This window comes from Antedon mediterranea, chromosome 2, assembly GCF_964355755.1.
Source record: "Antedon mediterranea chromosome 2, ecAntMedi1.1, whole genome shotgun sequence".
Lineage (NCBI taxonomy): Eukaryota > Metazoa > Echinodermata > Crinoidea > Comatulida > Antedonidae > Antedon > Antedon mediterranea.
The window spans coordinates 16,789,276-16,811,675 of record NC_092671.1 but is presented as its reverse complement, the minus strand read 5'-3'; the positions used below and the strand labels follow the sequence as shown (position 1 = coordinate 16,811,675).

The 22,400-nt window shown below is 31.7% G+C and overlaps 1 protein-coding gene across 2 annotated transcripts in view; it reads left to right on the top strand.

Annotated features, from left to right (window-relative positions):
* Positions 1 to 18,340, top strand: part of LOC140040589 (carbamoyl-phosphate synthase [ammonia], mitochondrial-like) — a 66,004-nt gene extending 47,664 nt beyond the window's left edge. For both annotated transcript variants that reach the window (XM_072086637.1, XM_072086636.1), the window contains exons 34-36: positions 7,459 to 7,577; positions 12,945 to 13,074; positions 17,316 to 18,340. In XM_072086637.1, coding sequence (XP_071942738.1) covers positions 7,459 to 7,577; positions 12,945 to 13,074; positions 17,316 to 17,423 — 357 coding nt within the window. In that variant the 3' untranslated portion in view covers positions 17,424 to 18,340. The remainder of the gene's footprint in view (positions 1 to 7,458; positions 7,578 to 12,944; positions 13,075 to 17,315) is intronic.
* Positions 18,341 to 22,400: the final 4,060 nt, after the last annotated feature.

Below are 22,400 nucleotides of genomic sequence, written 5' to 3'. Positions count from 1 at the left end.
ATATTGTAACAATTAATCATCTTTTTAAAACTGTAGTGTCAGTTTCTGGAAAATTATAATTTCAACGCTAACCTGGTAAATTTCATATCTGCAAATTTTGCGGTAGGATATGGATTTAAACAGGAGGCAACTGATGTAGTCATGTAGTAGGCTACTATTAGAAAAAAAAATATTTTAATGTTAATAGACAGAAATAGTGAACCGATATAATGTCACTCTAAATTGCCAAGTTGGGTAAAAAAAATACAGTGCAAGTAACGCTGTGGTATGGTTAGAAGGCCAAAATATAATATCCTGTGCATATAGTGGGCCTAGAGTCTACACTCAGTTTTCATTTTCCTATCGTTTGAAGGTTTGCATGGTGAAATCATATGTTGTTATAAAGTTTGCAGTACAACAAATGATATAGTTTTGAAAAGAACTGTTGAGTCAACAGAACTATATATATGTGGTGTATCTTTATATCAACATTTTCCTGTCAGGAATTGTTAGCTTTGCAACATAAACATTGAGGAGAAGGCACTGTGTATAAGCATAGGGAAATTTTTAGAGACAACAAAATATGATGTGGCCATATATGGACATGATAATGTCATATCGGGGAGAGAGGAGGAGAGAGAGTCTTCCACAGCGATATTTTTGCTTTCTGACAATCCGCCAGGATAGTCAGAAACCGCAAAGCATATTACTACCATACTTAAGCATATTAATACAATACTTAAGCATATCACTACTATACTTAAGCATATTACTACCATACTTAAGCATATTACTACCATACTTAAGCATATCACTACCATACTTAAGCATATCACTACCATACTTAAGCATATCACTACCATACTTAAGCATATTACTACCATATTTAAGCATATTACTACCATACTTAAGCATATTACTACCATATTTAAGCATATTACTACCATACTTAAGCATATTACTACCATACTTAAGCATATTACTACCATATTTAAGTATATATACTACCATATTTGGGCACATATTTTTGTCAAACTAGTTTGATAGTGTAGACATGGCTTTATTCATTACATCAGGATTTTTATTTTAGTGTCCAAGGTTGACCACATCGGTCTTCCTCCATCAATTTCGAGATTGGTTTAGTAGCAGGTTTAGTATTAGTCTGTAAAGTTTGAGCTATACTTTTTGTTCATTTAGATTCACAATTATCGCCTGATTTACTTACAGTATGTTTATTCCATCCAAGACTAAATGAAATTAAGCATTTGCATAAATATTACACTTTACCTTAACCTAACAGTAAACAAGTCATTATTTATTAGAAGTAAATTGACAATTTGACCGTATCTGATTTTCAAAGAAACAAGTGAACGTGAAGAGTTAGCGCATTTCATGAAGATATATCAATTGAATTGCACCGACTGCCAAATTCATTTTAAAACGATTGCTAGATGATTGCAATAAACGAAGTAATAAAAAGGAATTCAAGGAAGTGCATTTATGACTTCTGTCACGTATGGTGATTGAACACAGGTTATCATCTCAAAATCATCTCAAGGTCGTTCCAAAGAACGAGAATTCTACTGAATTAATATTTTTTACATTAATTTTGGATAATTAGACCTTTGTATTACAATAAAAAAAATTTGAAATGAGCCAAATTGTACTCATATTTTCTTAGAATTCATAAAAGCATCTTATCGTAGAAAAAAAAGTTACAAATACAGTTTAAAAACATTTTTAGGCCTAATTTACATTTTAATATGTTTTAATGATAATAATTCTCCCTTCAAATATGATTAGCTATTATAGTTGAAAAAGACTTTGAGCTGCCTAGTGATTGGAGGCTTTAGGGAAATATTGAAGCCATTAATAACCACTGAACTTCCGAACCTCATTTGTTATCAAGCAGAGTTATAGCGCCACCAGCGGCTCATAATCACAGATAGGTACACATCCATCCATTTTAATACTGGATTTATGTATTAAAACAATACAATACAATGAGGAGTTGGATAGCCGAGTGGTTAGGACACTTGACTGTCGTACAGATAGACCCGGGTTCAATGCCCAACAACTCCCAGTCCACTCAGCTGTAAAATGAGTACCTGGTTGAAAATACTAGGAAGAAAAAAGGCGGCGTGGAAAGGAACTGGCCACCCTACCACATAATGCCGAGGCTTAGTACAATGAGCTCCTAACAGCTCATTCCCCTACGTTCAGAGAACACGGGACTCGCCCTTTACCTTTACAATAGAATGATAATACTAGCTTTGTGTCAGGGAGTTGAGTAATAAGTCAGATGTTTGTCCTATTTTGATGTAATTTGTAACTACTCTATTTTTTTTCAATAATCTCAATCTTTCATTTATATACTTATTGTCTTTTGGACGTAAATAAATGTCTTTTGAATTGAATTGACATCAGCGCAACCTCAGTGGTCTAGAGGTATGAACGCCAGGCTAATGAGCTGGAGTTTGTTTGAGTTCAATGTACTTTGGTGTAATGTATACATTTTGGTCAGAGTAGAGCAAACATCTGACCAATGAATACAATGTTATAAATTCCACCGCTAATAATAATAAAAAGGCATTATTTATATAAGATTATTATTATATAAATCCAAAGGCAAATTACTGAAAAAAATGACAATGCTGTGGGTATCAGTGGCTGGATCTCAATGGAGATACAAAAATAAAAAGCGAAAAGCTAAATCAAAACGATAAAGTAAACAGCCAGAAAAGTTAGCAGAGCTTTTGGGCAACACTAGCCCTTCATCAGTGCAAGTGAGGGAATTTGGATAAAGTCATAGCATATGAGTTGGCAAGTACTGCCTGGGTGGACAGGAATAAAAGAAATATAACAATAGAATATATATTAGATCAGTCCTATCATAATTACTTTTAAAAATTATATCATATGTGCAATCAATAAAATGAAATTTTAGGTTTTACTGTAGCCCACATAATATTGAACCAAAATAAGTGCATTGGTCAAATTGTTCACAGTTGAACACATTTTCTGGTTTGGTATCACTTGAACCATATAATGATGCTTGCCAAGTATGTCAAAGAAATCGATTTTGCATATGAGAAAAGGATTCTTCAAATAATCTGTTCAGGTTGAATGGTAATAGTGTTATAGATAGGTTTGTTCATTTGGAATCACTTTTGGAATTTTGAATGAGTTACAGGTGGCTTTAAAACAAGTTGTATTTCCATAGTTTAAGTGTTTTTTGGTGTGTGTGGGGGGTGGAGGGTTTAATCAAAGTAGCCAAATCAAATAGATATTTATTTTCTTTCAAATGTAAATAAAAGTAAGTCACTTAATGTAAAAAATGATAAATGAAGGAGATTCTTAATACGTATATCCAATACGCTCTTTACAAAAATCAATATCGATTGATTTATTCGTCTTGCGTGCATTTTTCTTTTTGGCTCCATGCTTATTTGTTAAAACGTATCATTCTCATCTTTCCATCACTAGGTGTTCAATTCTCCCGAGTCAATGCTACTAAACAGTAGATTGCCCAAATTGTATAATTAATTTATTTTTCTATAGAAAATACTAATGATTATTTTTTTCTGATTCTCTATGTTCTTTTAAATGGAAAAATTAAGGTACTGGTATATGTTTAAACCAAGGAGGCTCTTTTTGCTATTTTACGTATACATTTATTTATTGTTTTTTGTTGTTGTTTTTGTTTTTCGTGGTGGGCTTAAAATAAATAAAATTTGAAATTGGAACAGGGCCAAGGAAATATATTATGTATTTAAGCGGCACTATTATTAGTGAACAAAAAATAAACAAAGGTTTTTTATTGAGCTGTTTTATTATTACTGACAACATGATAATTACTTATCTTACAATATTTTTCTGGTTTGTTTTGTTGCGGTCAGTGCAATCCCATGTTTTTTTCAATTGATTATGTCTCTACGGAGATTCCTTTCACTACTGCTGTACCCAGTATCAGTTAGGGTTGAATGCACACATGTAAGTTACTATGAATTATGGCACTCCAGACATTTCAGAGGTTGAAATTGCCATTAAATAAATTAAGATCTTCTTGGTAAAAAAATTCTAAAAAGTTCTATCAAAATATATGAAAAGCTATAAAAGGGTAGAGGTCAAGATAATCCCAATTACATTTTTTACTTTGTTTTTACTTATTTTTTTTTTTTTTTTTACCCAGTTGCATCCAAATTTATTGATGATTTAAAAGAGAAAGATTATCATAAACATATTTTTTTTGTGGGTTGTTTTTTTATGTCTTATTTTTAGATATTTTACTCTTTAGTGATTTATTGTAATAGACTACTACAGTAGTAGATTCTATATATATTTCTCATCCTTATTGGTTTGAGGTATTTTAATTTTTTTAGGTTCAACTCAAATAACATTGTTTACAATTTTACTCAATTTCAGTGACATGGATAGTAAAGCTTCGTTTATAATGTCATGCAAAAATAGGTTACTACAGACATAAATCATCATTACTATTAGACAAAACGACAAAAATAAATATAACTGCTACCATTTACTGAAAATAGTAATGAAATTACCTATAGCCTGCTTTTTGTTAACCCCATGGAACCATTCTAGGGTGCACACACCAGGGATATGGACTTAGATGCACCTGTTAATACAACATTAATACATATTTTGGATGGGACACACATCTATTTCAATAAAAACTTTCTCTGTGTTATGTTTAAATAGCTGAAAAAGAAAACTACCAAAGCTTACAAATTAAATGATTTAATTGGATAAAAACAAGAACACACCTTGGAGAAGAATCTTGAGAATATAAAATGTCAATAGCATGGAACAGTTTCAAGTCATTAAAATAAATTAAATCATTCTAGTTCTCGTTTAAATCTTTTTCTTTGTAACTGTCAGTGTCACTGGTTATTCAAATTAGAAATGTGTACGTTTCATAGAAGCCGATAGAATTCTATGAAATTCCTTTTAAAACGTCAATTTTATATCGTAACCATTTCCTGTAACTTGTATATGCGGAATGGCTTGTCACCACACTTAACATTTTCTGAAAACGTTATCATCATCATTATCATCATTCCAGAGCATTTCATTAAGAAATTTTGATTTTTTTTATCAATAAAATTTTGTATTGCGTTTTTGGGTATACCATTTGATAAATGTGTAGTGGTGGCATTGTGTAGCATCATCCTATCCATTATTAGGCAATGTCATCAACATATCATTGCTATCACCTCATTATACAGTACAGTACATCTTGGAAGTGTATAACATAGCTAGTTACTTATTTAAGCCAATACTTTTGCAAAGACATTGATCCTATTTATTTCTCATCCATTCATGGCTAAATTTCCGGATGCATGCAAGCCTAATTCATACATTGGGGCACATTTAGGGTTTCCGTATTCAGTGTGTGCTGGATAAAGGTGTGTAGATCAAGAATTATTATATAAGGTGAGTGTGTGCAGACTATAACTGAATATTGAGGATGTGCAGCTTGAGGATGTGCAGATTGGGTGTGTGCAGATTGAGCGTGTGCATATTGAGCGTGTGCATATTGAGCATGTGCAGATGGAGAGTGTGCAGATGGAGAGTGTGCAGATTGAATGTGTGCAGATTGAATGTGTGCAGATTGAGAGTGTGCAGATTGAGCGTGTGCAGATTGAGCGTGCGCAGATTGAGTGTGCACAGATTGAACGTGTGCAGATTGAACGTGTGCAGATTGAGCGTGTGCAGATTGAGCGTGTGCAGATTGAGCGTGTGCAGATTGAACGTGAGCAGATTGAACGTGTGCAGATTGAGCGTGTGCAGATTGAGCGTGTGCAGATTGAGCGTGTGCAGATTGAACGTGTGCAGATTGAGCGTGTGCAGATTGAGCGTGTGCAGATTGAGCGTGCGCAGATTGAGCGTGCGCAAATTGAGGATGTGCAGATTTTATTTTATTAATTTTATATTAAGAATATTATGTTTATGTAATAGTTATCAATATAGATGTTACAGATGCATCTGAGATCTATAGGAATTATATCAGATATACTTCTGAGTTTATCAGAGTTAACTGATCACAAACACTTGTGTCGGTTGTAACTCTATGACTTGGATCAGTTTAACTCCATTCTATGCTGGTTTAATTCGTTACTGTGTGATAATTACATAATTAAGATCTCACCTGCTTTTATTATGATTGGCAGTTTAATCAATTATTATCTAAATAGTTAGTGCCCAGATATGATTGATGTACCTTGGGAGATTATCGCTATTATCTACTTGTCAGAAGTAATGATAATTGATGAGTTTGCAATGTCAGGTGGCGGCAATTGACTAGAGATGGTGGCAAGATTGAAGCTTGTGCCACTTTTTAATAGCAGTCTAATCATTTTATCAAAAGGCAGAAGACTTGAATGAAAACTGTTAATCTGAATTTTATTGGGATAGAAATCTTTTTGTTTTTACTTGGCAAAATAGAATTTGGCCAAGTAAAGTATAGTTTTTTTGTTGTGCTTTGTTTGTTCGCACGATAGCATCCACAATTTTTAAGTTATTATCCTGAATGTTTAGGTGTTAATTGGTTTATACTCACAGTACATGCTTATTGATTTTCAGGAAAATCGATATATTAGTGACATAACAAAAGCTTATTATATTAAAATCTGAGTTATGTATCTTCCATATGAGGCTGAAATATTAAATAGCACGCCCTCTATATCCCTTTAACATGGGCCGAGACATAAGGTAGTGAGCCCTGTCCCTCCGAATATAGTTTTCCCTGATGCATTTTGCCAAGCACTTCACTCAGTTTCTGAGTGCTTTCATTAGATTATTTAAGACTAAAACAATTCACATCCAAATGATTATGGTGAAGGGCTAAGACAAGTTTGACTCAACTACTGTTTTATACCTTCTTCAATACAATAAAACAATTTAGTTACAGTTTCATTGAAAATATACTGATTTATTATGTATAAATCTGAAGGCAAATTACTGAAAATAATGACAATGCTGTGGGTATCAGTGGCTTGATTTCAATGGAGATACAAAATAAATTAAGCAAAACGCTAATTCAAAAGGATAAATCAAAACGATTAAGTAAAACAGCTAGAAGAATTAGCAGAGCTTTCGAGCAACACTAGCCCAAAATCCCACTAGCCCTTCATCAGTGCATGGCGGAAATATATTTCCTCCATGATCAGTGCAAGTGTGAGTACTTGGACAAAGTAGATAGTATAAAGCAGAAAAGTGCTCCCTGAGTGGACTGGAATAAAAGAAATAAAAACAAAGGAGGCACAGGCTGGTGAATAGAGGGTGAAGAGAGTAAGAGTGGAATACGGGGTGGAATACTAAGAAGATAGCTTGGTAGGGATATAAACAATATTGGAATGGAACTAAAAAAAAAACTCAAATGGTGGTTGATATTTAAACTTAAATTTAGGTAGTCAATGGAATAATTTTACCGATCTGATTTATTATATATTTTTGTAGTTGTATGCAACAGAAGCAACAGCTGATTATCTGTCTTCTCACAATATACCAGCAACAACTGTCGCATGGCCTCTGGCTGATATGAACTCCGGTTCTAATGATTACCAAAATGCATCCAGGTAAGATTTTCTAAGAGCAATAATACAATTTGTTTTTATTGAAATTTTCCCCCTGTTCCTAGCTTGGCTAGTCCTCGCTTAGGATAAGCATTTGTCCTAGGACTATCTTTATTGTGTTCTATGCTGTTTACCTTTTATTTTATTGATTAAAATGTGCTTTCTTTTAAGTTTTATATATTATTTTGTATGAAAATAAGATGAATAAATGCATTGATTGAGTGATTGATTGACTGACTGATTTAGTGGTTTTTTTTTTGTGCTCAATTGCTCAAAATTTGAGAATTAGCTTTTATCTTGAGATGAATCAGTAATTACTTTATTATTATAATTATTATCAATTCAATTGATACACATTCATTAAACGCCAGCAATTAAGGTGCATGTTGATTGAATGATATAATTATAACATTTTCAAACTTAATTTAGAATAAATTAAACATGGAAAAAAGATTTGCATGAAATATTTCTAGTTCTATAGTATAGTTCAATCAATCAATCAGCCAAGTTCAGTTGACAAGCTTTAAAACAAATAGCAAATTTCCTAGAAACTATATTGAACCTGTTTTATAAATTATTATGCTAAGTTTTACCAATTAGACTACTTCATCAAGAGCTTTTAAAATACTTTTTGTTATTGATGTGTTTACAATTTACACACATGGACTTGAATGATGATTGTCACCAAATTATAAGTTCATAATTTATTTTGTCAATAAAGTGTCCTTATCAAAAGATAATGCAAAGTTTTATAGAAAAAAAATCACTTACTGACAATTGATTGGTTGTGCTAAAAATAATTCATATAAACTTAATCATAACAGGCAAACAGTTTTCCAAGTAAAATGTTTTTTATTTACCAATAATAATCATTTTGATTGACACAAGTCACTGATTAATCATGATGCACTGTTCTCAAGCATTTTGCGTACAAAAGGCTTTAACTACTTTGCAATGTGTTTAAATGATGCTTTGCATACATTTTCAATCCTTTAAATTATTCTTTTTTGGCCAACATACATATCACTTTGGTCACTATGTTATTACGATCATTCGCAATTAACTTTATTGAGCACGGATGTACATTAATGCTACAGTTTCTGAATATGTATTTCCCATCAAACTATGCTTTTAAATAAATGACAGGTATAAATGTTCAATAAAACTTGAACTAGAATCTTTTTTTTTTTAATTTGCTTTACAAATTTTCTTTTTATAGAATCTAAAACTATATAAATATTTAAATAAACTCTACATCCTAGTAAGATTGAGTTCTTGTTGATGCTGTTGCAACTGTTTTTTGGATATTTTCCAGAATAATCTAATGTCACAGATAAAGAATGAGATAAACATCAAGGTTAGGGACAAGGTTGTAGGTCTTCGTTGCTAAATATCCGTGAAATTATTTTTCGGCGTTTGTGAACTCTGATTACAACAGGGATTTAACCCCTTTGTGGTTGTAGAATTGTTGGTTACGTTTGTTAAGTATGACATTGACCTTCAAATTTATTTAATCAATTTTTATTTTTCAGCGGAATAACTAATTTACTTGCTTTCCAAAGTTCCAAGTTTTTTTCTGGGGGTGGAGGAGACAAACGTAGAAATAGAGTAGTATTATATTATTATATAGAAATCTGATCTGTTATTTTTTATTATTTTTTTTTTTTTCATATCAATTATCTTGTGCTTGAAAAATGAAGTAGAACCCATGGTACACTTTTCTGTGAAATCGGAAATATATTTGTTACCCAATTTGTTAAGACCAACCCCTACTCAGGTACATAATCAGATAGATGGTTTTACTAATCCCATTGGAGAGTTTTCTGACTTAAAGGCTATAAAAGGTAACATTTAATTTCACTTCAAACAATTTGAATATGCACAAAAATGATTTACCAATTTTAAATAGATTATTGAGTACCAACAGTTCCTTTGGGTAAAATTAAAAGTCATAAAAGTAAGTAAAAGCGTTATATATAAATTTATGTATCTTTTTGATTAAGCTCAGCTCCCCCCTAAAATATTAAGTTATGGATGAATCAAGACAGGCAAAAAGCCAATTGGAACAGGGTCTAAATAGAATACGTAGTTCTTTTTGACACACCAGAGATTTGTGCTATGGAATGCTACTACTGTTTTCTTAAATAGTACTTGGCATTTGTATGTTCTGTTTGTTGTTTACAATTCATTTTTTTTAACTTTCCAAGGCATATGTTGGTATTCATACTAAAGTGCCATCATCTGTATTCAAAGTCTGTTATGCTAATTTATCATTTCAAAAATGTCATAGTTATATTTAATAATTACTGTACTTTCGATTTTGAACATGCTTAACACTATATAACGAGTCAAATGGCTGAGTGGTTAAGGCAGGAATGATGTTTACCATACCTAAAGCGCCTAGTATAATATTGGCATGGGTTCGAGGCAGACTCGCTCCTTCTGGTGGTGGAACAAGTCTTCTCGGATAAGGACTATAAACCGTAGGTCCAGTGTACACAGTTTACCTGTGTGCTCTTTAAAGAACCCAGTTCATCATTCGCGATAAGTAGGAGGTTACCCCGGTAAACTAGTTCACAAAATAGCTAGGGGGATTACCACCTATCTGATAGGACAGTGATTAAGTTACTATTGGTTATCCTTGGCCATATGTGCCTAAATACATAAAATAAAGTAAAAATATTATTTACGAACACCAATGAATCTAAGACACTCTGGGTTTAAAATCCAGGTGGCAACTCCCAATAAGCGAGGGATTTCTATGGAATGACTTTAGGGCTAGACACTGGAATTCATATTTTATCAATGCTGGATTTCTAAGAAAATGTTTCACCTTGAAAAGGATACATTCTTCTTTCAAATCGAGATTGGTATCTTAAGCCCAATGTGTTTAACCTGCAGGCCCTGAACCACTAGCTAATGAAGAGATCGTGCTGGAAAGTGGTTTCAAGAAACATTGCCCTGTTTACCTTGCTAAAGGGAGTTTTTGTTATACATTTATAAGACAGTTTAAAATACAGTAACTAAGTCTAGAATAACATTATCCATCACATATACACAGATCTTAAGAAGTTTCATTTTTATTAAACAATTCCAACCAATGTTTAATTATACTGTAAGTGTTTTTCTGTGTGAATTAGTGAATCGTTTATCAATGTATATAAGCTTTAAATCTGATTTTAATAGTATTCATATTCATAACTTTTACAAACATTTTTCATATAGAAACAATCAATTTTATTGAACATTTCCAACCAATATAAAACAATGAATCATTCTTTTGGGCATTTTTAAAAATAAACATTAAAAAATGTTTATTTTGTGTGAATCTTTGAATTGTTTATCAATCTTTCTATAATCAAAAAATCTTTTTTTTTAATATGTTCACAACTACACAACTAAGCCTAGCTAAGATAGACCTAAGATCATTCACGAGAGGACATTCGACGCGAGCTACTTAGGTATTTGCATTGTGTCTCTTTTTTTCATAATCAACCATAAAACGTACATTTATGATAAGGAATGAACTGGTTTAATGTTCTTAAAGTAATATACAGTATATGCATTGTTTGTACAAAACATCAAAAATTGTTAGTCTAGTGTCTTTAATTTACTTAATAACAATAATATAAACTATCTAATCATCGTTAGTTTACGAGACATACTGATTCCTCTCTGTCATGTATTGAATGCTGAAAAAGTAGCAAAACTTTTAGAAAAGTTTTGAAGTATTTACAGAAGCGCCCTCTGGAGTAAAAGCTGTTAAATGTATTCTACGATACAAAAAGTAATGTTGATAATTCTTCAGCATGTGAAATCAAATCCCTGAACATTTTGATACCAATTGATTGGCATTGCACCTGTCCGGCAAAAATCTTTTCCTCTTAGAATTTATGGTTAACATTATTATGTTTGTAAGGTTTTCATGTTGTAAATTTTATATTCACCTATAGCGTGCCTCTCCTTCATTTTATAACATGACCTAGAACGTGAAAATAGTTACTTTCAGTTTTCCCTATTTATGAATTGAAAATAAATCAATGATTGTAGAAGTTAATCCGGTATAAATTTATCTTTTATTTTATTTTCAGCTTTTTTTTATCCGCTTATATATTTTTTGGATGATTAGGTATTTTTTTAGACTTGTATATGAAGAAACTAAGATAAAAAGATTGAATTGTTGAGAAAATTTCCTTTTGATACTTTTTGATACTTATATTGTTTATTAATCTATTTTTTACTAGAAATGATATCCACACCAGAGCAGAACCTCCTCCCCTACTCCATCCAGAGCAGTTTTCAGATACAAAAATTGTCTCTGTCTCTTATAATATAAATACAGTGGGACACCTCTATTTAATGGACACCACTATTAAGGGGACACTTTTTTGGTCCCAAAGTTGTCCCCTTAATAGGTGTTCTACTGTACTAGAAATCATAGAAAGTAGATGATAAGTTAATAATGAAGCTGAAAATGAAATTAGACACCATTGTGATGTAGAAAAACAAGACGTGATAATTTATGGGATTAAAATATTAAGTTCTGAAATGACACCAAATGTGTCGGCAGATAATGTTTGGTATCAATTGATTTTGACAGAAATGAATTCTAAAATCAGGTTTTTTAAGCTTGACCTTATTAAAGGAATGCTAGGCTACGAAGCCAAGGGGCGAAACATACCGACAGTTCATTAACCATACAGGCTATGTTTGGGTCCATGCCAATTCTCGGAAGACTGGTTTCACATATTGCAAATATAACTGGAATACTATGATAAACACACCTTAAGGAGTAGACTAGATGACGCTTTAATGATCTTCAATTTTTCAATTATTAAACTCACAAGAATAAAGTTTGAGGTTTCTTGTGTTCCTTCAATCTTGCTACTGTACTACGTATACATCAATGTCAATTACTGTTATAGTCTATTATTTAAATAAAAATTTAAATATGATTTTTTGATAATTCTGAACATGTGTTAAGGTTAACTTATTATAATAATGTAACTTCACGATGAGGGGCAGCCAAGACTAATTTACAGAATAAACAATTATGAGTTTGATTATCAAAACGCAAACAAATTTGTGGTTTGGGGTACTTATGGGTAATCATTCGTTATTTCTTATTGTAAATAAATTGATTATGATAGCTCTTTTAAATATGCTACTATATGTTCAAGCTGATATATTGTAAATATTATTTGTAATTCAGTATTCAGCCTGCTATGTTTTAGGCTATTTGTTTTTCTTAAAAATAAAATACTATTATGAATATTAATAAAAATGCATTATGCCATGTGCTATGTTGTGTCACACTTGTTATTAATAATAATGTTGTGTTAATTTATTTGATTATTCTCTTTTTAATAGGTTGATTATGGATGGGCAGATCGATCTAGTTATTAATCTACCAAATCATAACACACAATTTCTTTATGATAACTATTTAATTCGTCGAACAGCTATCGATACAGGAACACCATTGATGACCAACTTTGAGGTAATATGATGCTTAAAATTGTTTTTTTTTTATTATTATTTTATAATTATGTCACACCATTAAGTTTGATTTTTCATCCTACCATGAATGGTAAATATAGTGCATTGTGTTTTCTAATCATTGTGAAATAATGTCATATTATGAGATTTGAATCATTTTGAAAGAAAATCAATTTTAAGTTGCCGTGGTGGTTACTGAAAAAAAAAATCAATATGTTTGCACTTATAAACGATATTTGGCAGGAAGGAAAAAGAACGATACACCTGTTGTTGTGCCTTTCTCTCAACATATTCACCTTCACTCCAGTCATATTTTTCTGCTTAGGCAGCGATAAACATTTCAGATTAAATTGCAAGCCCAATTTAGACAGCATTTTACACCGCAACCTGGAGAAGTGGCATAACAGCTAGGAGCACTCACTGACTAAATCCAGGGCCCAGGCATAAGCAGCCCCAATAAATCTACCCAGTGTTGGTGGACCCCTTAGGAGTGCTAAACCAGTGGTCTGTTCTCTCTCTGTTACGCCACTGATTAGGATAATACATGCTTAAAATTGTATGACGAGCCCATGCGAAAGTTAACTAGCTAACAACAATGATATGTAAATTCACATCTGGTTCTAAATCTCATCCTTTATTAGAACAAAGTTTAAATGTATTTGATAAACTTAGGGTATGTTCAGATCCATGGAAGTATGCTTTCGTATCGCAAGCAATGTTATATTTATTATAATTACTTTAACAGAAAAGTGTTCAGATTTGCCTACCTAACGCTTTCGTTTAAAACTGAAGTGTCAACGATTTGGGTGAACATCTGGTATGCAGGAGTAATTTTGATTGGTTAGAGGTCAAAATCATTGATGCATGACTTTTGTTTCGTAATTGTTGTCCACTAATCCTATACCTCGAGCTGTTGTAACGAACGAAAGATCAGTGTCGTACGAGGTGGCTTCCACTAATTTTTTGGTGGTTCAGACCTATGGAGTTGTACGTCGCGTACAATATGAAAGCATGACTCTGTAGGTCTGAACAGGCCCTTATATTACAAGTGAAAATTAAGAAATTCTTTCTGGCAACCTATCAAGTTTCAAGTGTTTTTGAATGTTGTATATGCACTGAGGCAAACTAGGTAAAGAGACATCATAAACACTCTTGAAAAACCATATGTTTATGATTAATGATCAGGTGCATATTGGCATCTTATCTTTTTGGGTCTATTTACTTGTCAATCATTTAAGAAAACTTATTTCAATTCATAATTGCAGCTGTTAAATAAATACGAATCAGCAAAACTATTATTTAAAAAAAAAAAAGGTTATGTTCTTAGACATTCACTTGAACATTCCTACTGAAAGGTTTTAACATGAATGGTTATTGTTCCCTCAAGAAATGTCAAACTTGCTTAATTTGCCATTCACTAGAATCCATTATCTGAGGAATAACTAGAATTATTAACGTCTAAATAAATTCCTGTCATTTGATTGGACAGTTGTGGGTCACCTGACATGCAATAGTACATTCTATTTAATGATCGTGTAATAGTACGAAAAGAAAAATCTGTGTGAAATCAAATAGCGACGCTATTTTAATTATCTTTTTCCCTAAACGTTGCCTCCACTTCTTTTAACCCAGCTATCTTTGCCCATTTTCTTGATTGCCCAACCCTTGTAGAGTGTGGGTCTACTATGAAACCATCTTCATATACACATACATGTCCAAAATCCTGTAAAGTATAAACCACTATACTGTACATGTGTAAACTACTGTCCGTGTCTGCATTTCATGTTTTATAACATGCATTATAATGACCATACAAGTCTTCGTTTTGTGAGTGACTATAATATCATTACAATAGTTTGTACAAAACAAGAAAATAAAAGAAAGAAAAACGGGAAATTAAATATTTGTATTTCAGGTGTATTTTTAGAAGATTTAATTGAGATGTCACTTAACTTTTGAGGTGCCCCTAGGTGGCAGGTTTATTTGATTGCCATGCTACCAAACCACTGCTCCCACGACAATTCACACTTTCATAAAAATCAATTTTATTTGGTATTCAATAACCTAGGTCTGAGGGGAGTAAGAGTTCTTGGAAGGGTTGCCAAAGCTATTGAAATTTTACAATATTTTTACATCTCTTACAGCCTTCACTTTTCATTCATCTATGTCAATTTAGGCCCCATGCAATGCTCTGGCCATTATAGTTTATTAAGCAAAGCTTTTATGAATACATATTTCCGCAATGAGAAATATTACTCCAGCTTTTATAGATTATGGTATATTATTTCTTTTATTTATATTTTCAGTAATTGATAACATGCAATTTAAAAAATGTCCTTTGTTATAAATGAATTTATTTAAAAATGTATTTGAATAATATAGTATACAGATGTGTAGGCCTATATATATATAATGTTATTTAATCTATATATTTTTTCTAACAAATTGTCTTGCAAAGTAAAATAAGCTTTTCTCTGTCCAACAATACGAACGAAGACTTTCTACTTTTAAGCATGAAGATTTTTTTTTCTGTCAATGGTTAACCAAACATATATTTGCTTTAAATGATTGATTTTGATTTAAATTATTGATTTTGATTTAAATTATTGATTTATATGTACAATTGTTGAAAACAAGCCATCAATTTTTCTTCGGTGCCATAAAACGTGACAACAGCATCTTCTTATTACATGAAGTAATGGTGAACATTGACTGTTTTAATGTACATAATTGACACCAACGTTTTTTTTATTGGAAAATATGATTTAAGCAATGGTTTAGGATAACAAACATACAGCTTAATATAATCATCATCATCATTTATATTACAACATGGAGAAATAAGCTCTATTATTAAAAGGAATTTGATTTCTAGAAAACCCAATATCCTCATAAATTAAAAATATAAAATTATAAAAAATATAAACAAATACTTGACGTCAGTCAAGTATCACAGAGATAATGTAAGATGAGATTACCGTTTTAAGATTGTAGTCCAAAATATGATATGCACATGTCAAGAGTATTATATCTTTTTACCCAACCTGCCTTTCAATTATTTGCATGTTGTGGTGGTGTTCCTTACTTTCGTTGACTATAGATTATCCATCCATGTGTATAAAGCTTACAGAAAATCAAAATATACGGTATTTTTATTGGCAGCAGAAAGGGGTACCCAAAATACGGTATAAATTTACAAATACCGTATTTTATCCACAATTTTGGTGGGGAAAATTTGATATACAAAATACGGTAAATTTTTTATGAGCACCATTTCCGCTTCCAAAAATATACTATATACGGTATTAAAAAAATACCGTAGTAAATACGGTATTTACTTGGCAGCAGAAACAGGGCCAATGAGTGTATCTCATAAAATGTAGTTGCAGTTTACTGTACAAAATGTACAGTATAGTATACATGCAATGAATGAATGAAAGTTTTGCTCTGCACGCCATATTATAAATGTTAATGATTCTTAATATATTTATAGCTCATTCCACAAAAATGTTACCTAAGTGCGCTATGGAGTTATAGATGTTACACTTTTCAACAACATGGTTCTGCCTAGTGGTCACGTCATGTCAACTATGGCGCTATTTCGTCTGTCCGACGGTGGCAATGTGAGCTAGTACATTGCGGTAACCCCTACTCAAGTTTCACTGGATCTTCAGAACCATGGAGCGAGTGAGCATCAACCCTTTGCAAATAAGGCTATGGATTACGGTTCCATGTCTAAACCACTCGGCCACTCACTCACTCACTCAAGTTTATTTTATTCTTCTATATGAAAATATAGTAAAAAGCATCAATAAGAATAAAAGCATCAATATAATAGTGTGAAATATAGACAACTACATGCATCAAGCAGATATCAAACAAATCATGTAAAAAATATTTATTATCATAACATAAGTACATAATATAATAAATATACAAATTGAAATAGTTGATGATGATTACTGCCTCTCCGCTGAAAAGTCTGCCGACATTTCCGCTTGGGCTGCTCCGTAAATCTCTTTTACCAGTTTCTTCCAATCTGATCTTTCATTGGCTAGTTTTTTAAGTTGTTTGATGTCTTTCTTGGTTTTCAATTGTTCAATTGAAATAGTTAAGGTAACATAATAATACAGTAATTAAAAGTTGATGAGAATAACTATATTATTATATGCATTATTATTATTATTATTATTACATGATTATATTATACTATTGAGCAACAAATATTTTAATATTTTACAGGTTGTCAAGTTATTTGCAGAGGCATTGGGACACATTAAGGACATAGATGCAACAACACTCTTCCACTTTAAAAAGTCACACTCGGAGCAATTTGAACAAAAGCTTTAATTTAATGCTTCACCAGTATTTTCTTGATATCACATCCATCTAATAATGAGGATTGGATGTTAAATTAATGGTAGACTGTATTCCAGAAATGTAGAAGATATATACATTTGATGATCTGAATGTGGTATACTAGGGAGCTTTTAATTTTCAATGGCCAAAGTATGTCATGTTATTCACTGTGGAGCCTATATTGTATTGATGCGTTTCCATGCTACCCATATCAATACAGTATTGATGGTTTCTAAGTCCACATGATGAGCGATGACACATCATTTGACCTTACCTTATTAGGTAATTGTTGTAAATCGAAAGCTCCCCAATGATAAGCTAGAACTACCATTGATGACACGCACAAAATTAAGTATTTTTTTATGGATTTATCTTATTTTTTTGGGTACTTAATTTATTTATTTAATTGTCCTTAATTTGTTGGTTTAGTGGTTTGTAATCTATATAATAGAATTCAACCTGTTAGTGGCGGTTTCATCGCTGTTGGTTGACAACTGAATAAAATAAAATAAATAAATAAATAAAATAAGAAATTGTTTATGGAATAATAAGATTTTGTCGCCATGTTTCTGAAAATTACATCAACTTGGTCCATTTATATTGCTAGAAATGTGTAGCGCTTCCAAACTGTTGGTTTTTGCGCTACAAAACTGATTTTCCGCTAATTAATAAAACTGTTAAAAAATGTATTGTCTAAATGAAGCTTAATTAAATCAGACTTTGAATTGTTCCATAGAAAAAAAACCTGAACAAAAATAAGGATTTCACATTTGACAAAATAAACAGTTAAACTTAACTAAAACCATTGTGTGACTGATAATCTGACTGTTTTTGCTTTAAATTGCAGTTTTTTCATGTAAATCAGGGGGACAATATATCTTTAATAGTTAATTTTTAATTGACTTTATCTTTGACACCCAGTGTTCAAATGTTGATTATTTTATTGTTTTGAGGAGAATACACTGATCATGTGGAGTACTTTTCTTGGAAACAAATTATACGATTATTATAGTCAACACAAAAGATAAAAAAAAATGATTGCAGTCAAATAAATTTAAATTGATGTTTTATTTAATTGAAAATGTCAGTGTTAAATCATGTGGGAATTTTTCAGTTCCTTTTAAACAGATGATAGCAGGTTCAAAATTATAATATTTATTGTATGTTTCCGTTAAAATAAATCAAGTCTGAGGATATGTACAATGTGAATGTATTGTGTGTGTGGTCATTTACTAATAGTTTATCTAGATAGCCTATATCATATTTAAAAAAAATGTATTTTCTATTTCATTAATACGGTGGCCATATGGTGATGTAATAATTCGTCTAGATATATTGCATTTAAAAAATGTATTTTCTATTTCATTAATACGGTGGCCATGTGGTGATGTAATAATTCGTCTAGATATATTGCATTTAAAAAATGTATTTTGTATTTCATTATACGGTAGCCATGTGGTTAGGATACTTTACTGTCATTCAGAATGACCTAGGTTCAATTCCCAGTGCACTCAGATGTAAATGAATACCTGGTTGAAAAAATACCAAGGATGGAGGCTAAAGCCATGGAGAATTACTCCATGATAAATCTCTGTCTACACTATCAAACTAGTTTGACAAAAAAGTGTGATGTGACTCAAATATGGTAGTGATATGCCAAATAGGGTACTGATATGACATCATCGTAGTACACTGACCACCTAATGTACACTCGCTCATTCCCTACATTTCCTACATTTAGAATAAATACAGATCTCAATCCATTCAAACATTTTTTTTCAAAACTTGTTTTAATGAAACTTGAATAGTACAGTATTGTCTATTTACATACAATAATTTCGTCTGACATTAATTGATCAATAACATTTTAAAAATCTGTAATAACGTATTTAAACGTTTAACATTTCTTTCGTAGCTTTAAAATTGAATGATCATACAAGGTTGAGAATGTTTTCATTTATGCATTATGTATTTAATGTATTCAAAATACATCGGTGGCGTGTCATACATTTGTTTAAACGTTGGCCGAATTTGTGCAACCGTCAATAATGAAACAAGATAACTTAGGTGTAGGATACATGCGTTATGTTAAGTCTTCTTACCGTAGGTCCAGTGTATAAAAATAATATATATATGGAAGCTACACGTTTGAAACAGTGGCACACTTCTTATATACCTTGCATTCAGAGTAAGTAAAAGTTAAAGAAAACATAATAATTTAACAATAGCCTATTTTACAAGGAAACTAAATTATGTACAAAATATTTAAAAAAAAAAAAAAAAATTACGTATTTTCACTGTTGAACCATTTGTTCTTTAAAAAAAAATGTTTTTTTGAAACGAGTAGGGGTTTACCCCGGTGAACTGTTCACAAAATAGCCCCTGTATCAGGGGAATTACCCTTTCTGATAGGACAGTTTCACACACACGTTATGTAATGCGTTATATAGTTACACTTGTTCCTATTGGTCGTAATTAAAATGTTTATTAATAGTTTTGTCACCGTCAAACTGCACTAGAGAGACCCGATGGCCAAATGCCCAACATGGGAACACTTGATGAATATTTAAAATGTATGAAAGACATTACCAAGTCTTCTAATTTAAACAAGAAATAGAATGCATTGAGCATTGTAATTTGAAAATGTCTATTAATATGAAATAATTATTATAGTTGTTGCCCATCATTTAAATTAGAAAATTATTTTTTTTTCATTCTTTACTAATGTCTCATAAAATATTAATATTCCTGTATTTTGTTTGAAATCTACAGTATTGTATGGATTTCTATAATGCTCAATACACTTCTAATGTTTCCATTGTCATCGCTCAAAAGTTGAACACTACGAAACAAACCAAAGATGATAATATTACAGATGTAGGAATGACCATTATGTCACTTTAACGATCGTTACCCTTTTCCCCTTCCCCGCGCGCTAACCCCCTTTTTATGGGATATAAAATGTTATTGTGTGTACGGTACATTAGAAAACAATATCCATCTTTGGTAATATATCAATAAATATTAAATTACCATATTCCTGTGTTTGTGGTTTTAAATTTAAATTTACGGTATATGATTTCAACTATATATTATTTATGCTCAATATCATATCAGCCTTTTAATGTTGGTTGTCATCGCTCATTGCATTTCTTATTAACCAGCTTTATGCTGCAAGGTGCGATATTATCTCGATTGTAAAAAGCCGTATACTGTTCATTTGCAATGTGCGGCTCTTCATTAATTCACAAGATATTCGTAGTACGTAGCCATGTCATGATAATTCCGTCAGTTGTAATAAGTAATGTGTAATTAAATACCATTGGCGAATCCAGGATTTTGAAATAATGTATATTTTTTTTTAGAACGATGGAGGGTAGGCCTATTGGTGGGTATTTATTGCTATCGCAAAATTTGGGTTTTAAAAAAGGGGATGGGGTGAGGCGGGGCGCACGTCGTATGAGTTTTAGTCTTTAAAAGTAAATGCGTTTTATTTTAGCCTCCGTGATTGGTGTTGCTTTTGGTACCCAAAAAAGGAGTGCATCCGCAACAGCAAGGCCGTATAGCAAGCGAGGCAAAGATGCTTTAAATATAATTATTAATTAATTTGGGTAGGTAGTTAAAATTGAACATTTCAGATCAACGGGGCGAGCGCCTCGTCTGCCTCACGCTGGCTACGGCCTTGACAGCAGACCCCCACCCCTTCCTAATTTGAATTTAGTAGTTATTGTTAACGTTAATTCATATAAAACAATAGACACTTGGATAAGATTAGTAGCAAAATAATACTAGTATATATTCCAGTAAAAACGTACGTACGGATACAGCACAGAGGGCTCATAAGGGGATTTCCCCATTGTTTTGGACGCATTCCATGGAGGATATACATCCATCCATGTATTAACCTGATTTTTTAACAGCTTATATAAACTACGGTATCTTACTATGTTAGTAAAATGAATTAAAGATCATTAAATCGTATCGTATTGTATAGTTAATGAGGATCAGAATAGTTACAGATATAATCATATCTAGCTTATTGTTGTTATTTAATCAGTTTTTCAATTTTACTTATGAGAAGAATTGTGAACGTTCCCGATGGTCCCAACATCCCACAATCCTCATCTCATCCCAATCCGCTGAGCACATTATTTGAAACTAGATTCAGTATAAATGTTTGAAGCAATCTTTATACCAAAAGGTGAATACCGTATTTATTTGAATAAACGCCCCCTCCATAGAACATCATTTGGAATAAACGCCCCCTCGAATAAACGCCCCGGGGCGTTTATTTATTTCTTGAATAAATGCCCCGCCACATGCAACACATCTATTTGTATTGATTGACATGATCTAAAATTTACCAAGCATTTTGATCCAAATTTTACTGTATTTTATCACTTCTTGATAATAATTATGTTTATATTTTTTTTCATATTAATATATATTTTTGAAATACATGTTACCATATTATTACACCAACAAAATATACTCCTCGCCCGAATTAACGCCTCCCTGAATATTAAACTCATTCTAAAAACCCTCTTGAACAATAAAAAACCCCGGGCATTTATTCAAATAAATACGGTATAATGCAGGGATGTCTAAATTATCGATGTTTTTTTATAGGAACATTGTTTTAAAGTTATAATTTACCAGGCAATGATATAAACCACGGAGGACCTTCCTTTAATTTGTATTTGATTGTAAAGTAAATTTTGTTATGTAATATTACGCAATCAGCTATTCCAGAAAGGTGACTGACTATTCTATTTTAGAAATAAAAGTTAAAGAAGGGAGAAAAAAAAAATGTTTCAAAACTATGTAAATAAAAATTTAATATCATTCATATAATCGGTAATACATTTATATTTTTTATTTATTTGTTGTAATTAAGATATTATTATTTGTTTTTGGTGTTTGTTCCACCTTCGTAAATGTAGTTGAGTCCGGAGGGATTTTCTCCGG